Source organism: Peromyscus californicus, unplaced genomic scaffold, assembly GCF_007827085.1.
Source record: "Peromyscus californicus insignis strain IS unplaced genomic scaffold, ASM782708v3 Scaffold_4__1_contigs__length_199733344, whole genome shotgun sequence".
NCBI lineage: Eukaryota > Metazoa > Chordata > Mammalia > Rodentia > Cricetidae > Peromyscus > Peromyscus californicus.
Genome location: NW_026294562.1, coordinates 23554196 through 23560195, shown reverse-complemented (window position 1 = coordinate 23560195; position 6000 = coordinate 23554196). Strand labels below are relative to the sequence as shown.

General features: G+C 43.4%; 1 protein-coding gene across 1 annotated transcript in view; it reads left to right on the top strand.

Moving 5' to 3' along the window:
- The window catches only part of Plce1 (phospholipase C epsilon 1), a 300119-nt gene that overhangs the window by 269279 nt on the left and 24840 nt on the right, over positions 1-6000 (top strand). Inside the window, 2 exon segments of the mRNA XM_052713591.1 lie at positions 669-800; positions 1869-2159. Of these exon segments, the coding sequence (XP_052569551.1) occupies positions 669-800; positions 1869-2159 (423 nt within the window).

Genomic DNA, 6000 nt, shown 5'->3' with positions numbered 1-6000 from the left:
ATCATTGTGGAAGAGGGGAGAAAGGTTGTAACAGCCAGAGAATCCAGGAGATTATGAGATTACGATGAGGTCGTGTCTCCTAGGAATGTCAGAAGCTACACCCATAAAGTCTCACCAACGTGGCTGCCTTCATGAGCTGAACAAAGGCAACCATAATAAGCATGCTAGCATGAGTGGGTGAAAGCCCACAAGGTCTCAACAAAGAATACCAGAAGGCTTATAATGTTGACAATATTGTACCCAGCTCATAATCATTCTTTCATCTTCCCAAGTTGAGTTGTTAGCCTCAAGGAATTAAATATTAACTGTAGCATATTCTGTACATGAAATTTTAAAACTCTTTCAGGCACACAGTTCATTAGGAATTGTGTGTGTGTGTGTGTGTGTGTGTGTGTGTGTGTGTGTGTGTGTGTGTGTGGTTGTAATTAATTTGGGGATTATTCTTTAATAACCATGCCATGTCTGTTGCATCTGTCTAGAGATTGAATAAACTCTGCTATAATTGCCTACAGTACTATTATCAACCATGTTAACTGTAATGGGCCTTCTGTGCTGTGTAGCAAGGGAAGAGTAGGACTTCAATATAAACATTAATGAGGATGGAAAATGGTGAGCTAGCTCTCTTGCCTGTGGCTTTTGGCTTATTTATTTTCTTTTTATGAGAACAGGCCTGTCAACTCTAAATTCATCTGGCTCTAGCAGAGGGAAAGAAAGGAAAAGCAGGAAGTCCATTTTTGGCAACAATCCTGGCAGAATGAGCCCAGGGGAGACAGCATCGTTTAACAGGACATCTGGAAAAAGTAAAATCACCTTCCCTCAGTGTCTTCCCTTGGTCCCGCATGCTGGATGGTTCAGATACTTTGCTGTCGAACCACTTCCCTTGAATTTTGAAATGCACTTTTATTTTCATAGATGTTTACACTGTCCAAGTACAACATAAATATCTTTTGATTGTTAATTTATTCTTTTAACTCACTAAAAATAGCATTTTTACTCAAGATAGTCTCACATTGTTTGCCTCAAAAGTGAAATTGGAAGCACCTGCCACCGTTCAAACAGTTCCTGGAACTGTGCCTTTTATCCGCAAGATACATCATTTTATTTCTAATTATTTTTTATTGTAAAAGTAATAAATCCCCCCCCTAGTTAAAAGTCCAGCTGATACATGAGATGATTAAAATTCCTTTCCATGATCAGTGTCAGGATGCTGTTTCTCAGAGCTGACCACTGAGACGAGAAGTTCACTGTAATTTGTTCAAGAAAAATAAAATTCTTTTAAAGAAAATCCAAATGGGATGTAATCAAACATAGTTGCTTAGCTTCTTAGTTGCTCTCAGATGTCACACATATAGTGTGCCTGTGAGATACTCCTTTCTATGGATACTTACTTAACTATGTCATCGATAGACGATTTGGTTTGCTTAGGGGCTTTGTTTTCTTGTGAGTTTCATATAGTTACATACAGATGTTGTATTTGCAAAGATTACCCACAGAACAATGATGTACTGAGGCAAAAGGACTTCTGGATGTCTAATTTAAATTGACATTACTATCTTCATGTTATTCCTTGTTTTATTTTTTTATTTACTTGGCTATTTACTCATTGGTGCTGGCAATTGAACCCAGATCCTTGTGCATGCTAGATGTGTGCCCTAACACTGAGCCACACCTCATCTTGCAACCCTCATTTTAAAACTCAATAGCCACCATGTTTTAAGGTAGCAAACTAACTCACAAGTAAAATTCGAGATATATTCTGCTCATGTCCTTGCTACAACTGTGTATTTGGTGTGCTGTTGAGAGTAGTCTTTCTAAAATGTTTGAAGTTTTGACATTAATCAGAGGCTGGTCTTTTGGGGGGAGTCTAGGTTCCTGTGAAGGAATTCGGCAAACCTGGGAGGAATCGTCTTCTCCACTCAGCCCAAGCACATGCCTCAGCGCTATCATTAGAACTCCCAAATGCTATCATATCTCGTCACTGAATGAAAATGCCGCCAAACGTCTGTGTCGCAGGTATTCTCAGAAACTGATCCAGCACACCGCTTGTCAGCTGCTGAGGACCTACCCTGCCGCAACCCGAATCGACTCGTCCAATCCCAACCCCCTCATGTTCTGGCTCCACGGGATACAGCTTGTAGCCCTCAACTACCAGACGGATGGTAAGGGGCCTGCGTCCTCACCTCTCTCCGCATCTTCTCGTGTTCAGTAAATGTAGTTCCATATAAACATTTGTTTTTTCAAGATTTAAAAAAAAAAAAGTCCAGACTGGGGCACACATATGTGGTGGGGGGGAGGAACACGAAGGATGAGAAAGCAGGAAGCTGATAGGAATTGTGCTCCTGATGTTTTAGCGTTGATCTGATAGAGAAGTGGGTGATGATTCTTTTAAACAGCACTTTTTTAAGCACAAACTGTTCTTGATGGACCTATATTCAACTGAATTTAAAACTCTACAAGGGCAGGGATTTCCTACCATCATTTAATTAACCCTTTGTTCCTGTAAGTCAGAAAGTAGTGGCCTGTGATTAGGGTGTCGCTATACCTCTCTTGAATGACGTGCGGCACTCCAGAAGCCAAGGGAAGAGGCTGACGAGTCCAAGGCTGGCTTGGGCTACATAGAGAGCTTGTCTCAGAGAAAAATGTAGTAGCGTTACTTCAAACACCGCCCGGATGCTTTTTTGCTCAAGGTTCCAGAGTGCCAGCCGGGCGGTGGTGGCGCACGCCTTTAATCCCAGCACTCGGGAGGCAGAGCCAGGCGGATCTCTGTGAGTTCGAGGCCAGCCTGGGCTACCAAGTGAGTTCCAGGAGGGGCGCAAAGCTACACAGAGAAACCCTGTCTCGAAAAACCAAAAAAAAAAAAAAAAAAAAAAAAAACAGAGTGCCTTGTAGTGATAAGTCCAGGTTCTCCTGCAGGTCGGGGACTAAGACATTTTGTTTCCATGTGGTGATGAAAAAAAAAAAAGAGTGATATTTCCTAGAAACTCGTGAAAAATCTAGTCTTTCCTTTGAACAGCAGAGGTGCCAGCAGCCCCACTGTTCATCTCCCATGAACCGAATCTGAACCTGTGCTGAACCATAAACCACAGTGTGGCCCTGCCTCCAGCTGAGATCAGACCACAGCTCTTAACTCTGGCATAGCGAGGTGCCTGGCTCTGGTGTCAGCTGCAGCTGATGCTAAAAACATCTGCTTATCGATATTTGCCACGCTTTGTTTCTCCTTCATCATTTTACTGTTTTCAGTTGAGCGTACCTAAGACGGTGTAGGTAGAGAAGTAACTCGAAAATCTCCTAGCACAGGAAAAGCACAGCACAAATGTTAACTCTCCTCAAGAGTATTTGATAAGCTGTAAAAACAGTGTGATTGGACTCACAAATGGAAATAATGGCGAAATACTTCCAGAGCTGTGAAAGTTTTCTTTCCCATTTCTTTTCAATCTTTCACAAGTGGCCTGTGGCTTCACCTCCTTGGCTCTGTCTGTAGCCCTGTGTCCAAGGCTTCCTGGGCTGTTATGCTACTTAAGTTTCTAAGTGCCCTGAAATAACTAGCAGAATGGTTTCCTCAAGGAAATGTACGGATACTTGGCTTGGGATGTGCCCTGTTCCTGAAGAGCCAGGACTGGTGCAGACACGCTGGCTCCAGTGATGGCAAAGGGCACCCTAGCTGAAGGGAATATAAGAAGCTGCCACTCCTGAGCCCATACCACAGTCTACAACACCAACTGAACCTCAGAGTGCCTTCCACTCACCTCTGCCATCTTTAGTCTCCCCAAACCAAGCAGGGAACGCCTGTTAGAGCTGCCCCACTCAAGGGAAGCTGATGACTATTGTGTGGTTCATCTGCAAGGTTCTCTGCATAGCCTTGCAACCCAGAAAGAGTACTGTCATCTAATCTCAATTTGGTTGACTGAGCCTTAAACATGTACCTGAACCTACGGGTCTGGATTTTTATTTTATTTTATTTTTGGTCCAGATCTGTTACTTTTCACATTGACATATTAGTTAATTCCCACTGTGACAAAAATACCTGACAAGAAGCAACTTAAAGAAAAAAAGGTTTGGGGATTCTGAGCACCCACATGGCAGCTCACACCTGTCTAGAATTCCAGTTCCAGGGCATCTGACTCCCTCACATGTTGTACAAATACCAGCGTACATAAAATAAAAATAAATAAATCATAAAAAGAAAGAGAGAAAGAAGGAAAGAAAGGTGTCTTAGTTAGGGTTTCTATTGCTGTGAAGAGACACCATGACCATGGCAACTCTTATAAAGAAAAACATTTAATTGCGGTGGTAGCTTACAGTTTCAGAGGTTTAGTCCATTATCATCATGGCAGGGAGCATGGCAGCTGGGAGTATGGTTGTAAGTGTGCAAATAGACATGGTACTGTAGAAGGAGCTGAGATTCCTACATCTTGACCTGCAGGCAACAGGAGGTTGTCTGAACTAGGCATAGCTTGAGCATATCTGAGACCTCAAAGCCTACCCCCACAGTGACACACTTCCTCCAACAAGGCCACATCTACTCCAACAAGGCTACACCTCCCAATAGTGACACTCCCTATGAGCTTATGGGGATAATTACATTCAAACTACCACAAAAGGCTTATTCTGGCTTACAGTTTGAGAGGATACATTTAATCATATCAGGGAAGGCATGGCGGGAGAATCAGAGGCCAGCTAGTCACAGTGCGTCTGCAGTCAGGAAGCAGAGAAGGGACAAGAAATGGAGCCAGGCTGTAAAACCTCAAGGCCCACCCCTATTGACCAACTTCTTCCAGCAAAGCTCTACCTTCTAAAGGTTCCACAGCCTTCCCAAATGGTGGCCACCAGCTGAGGAGAAAGTGTTTAAATTTACGAGCCTCTGGGGAACATTTCACATTCAAATCATAATAAGACATCTTCCGGGTACTTCTCTGTGACTTGAGAATCCAAACAGACAGATAGGCAATCAATATCAGAACAACCATTTCTCAGTTGTTCAAAATAATTCCTAGTGAAGAAGCACTTGATTTTCCAAGACCCTTCCTGTGCCCTGTCAGCCTCCCTATCTCACAGGGCTCATTTACTTTGCCATTTTGTTGATGTCAGGGGAGCTTGGTGCCTTCCCAGGGTGTCTATGAAACTAGGACCCTCTATTCTCAAGTTTCCTGCCAACCTGTCAACCCCAAGAAGGTCAGAAGTGATCAGCCGGTCCATGCTCAATAAGAGCGACCATTGAGCCTGCAAACCTAAAGCTAGTATGCACAGCTGTGGTTGCCATTGGCCACAGTCCATCCTAGTTCTTTTCTCTGGGCCAGAATGAATCCTCCTCCATATACAGAACCCACAAGAATGTAAGCATTGCAACCCCAGTCAGAAGAAAAGCTTCTTTCTAAAAAGCATTTATTATGCTTTATTGGATTAGAGTTCCAGTTTTCATAGTGATTTTTCAAAATCCCTAGTACAAGGGTAACTATTATGAGTGTGGTATCTGCCTACCACAGTGTTTTTAAGAATAGGAGACCATGCAGGCAGTGGTATGTCTGATTTACCCTCATATGCATCGATTCAGATGGGCCAAGCAGGATGTACTGGTTCATGTGCTTTCTTTCATTTGGTTATAAACAGGGGTTTCCAAAGTGCAGGTGACAGCTAGGCCTCCCCTCGGAGACAGGAAGAGGACTAGATTTGAGCCCCTCTTTATTTCGAACTGAGCAGCTTCACAGAAATCTGTTCTACATACTGGATGGAGTACCAAATGGGATCTTAGCTAAGCAAAGGTGCTTGAGAGTTTTTCAAAACTGAGAATGGCACACTTAGACCCAGACAGGCAGCACTCTGAGGCAGAAGCAGGCTGGTCTCTGTGAGTCTGAGGCCAGCATGGTCCACACAGTGGGACCCAGTCTTTTAAAAAAAAAAAATTAAAAAGCTATTAGAGTCAGGTAGTGGTAGCACACACCTTTAATCCCAGCACTCGGGAGGAAGAGGCAGGTGAATCTCTGTGAGTTCCAGGCCAGCCTG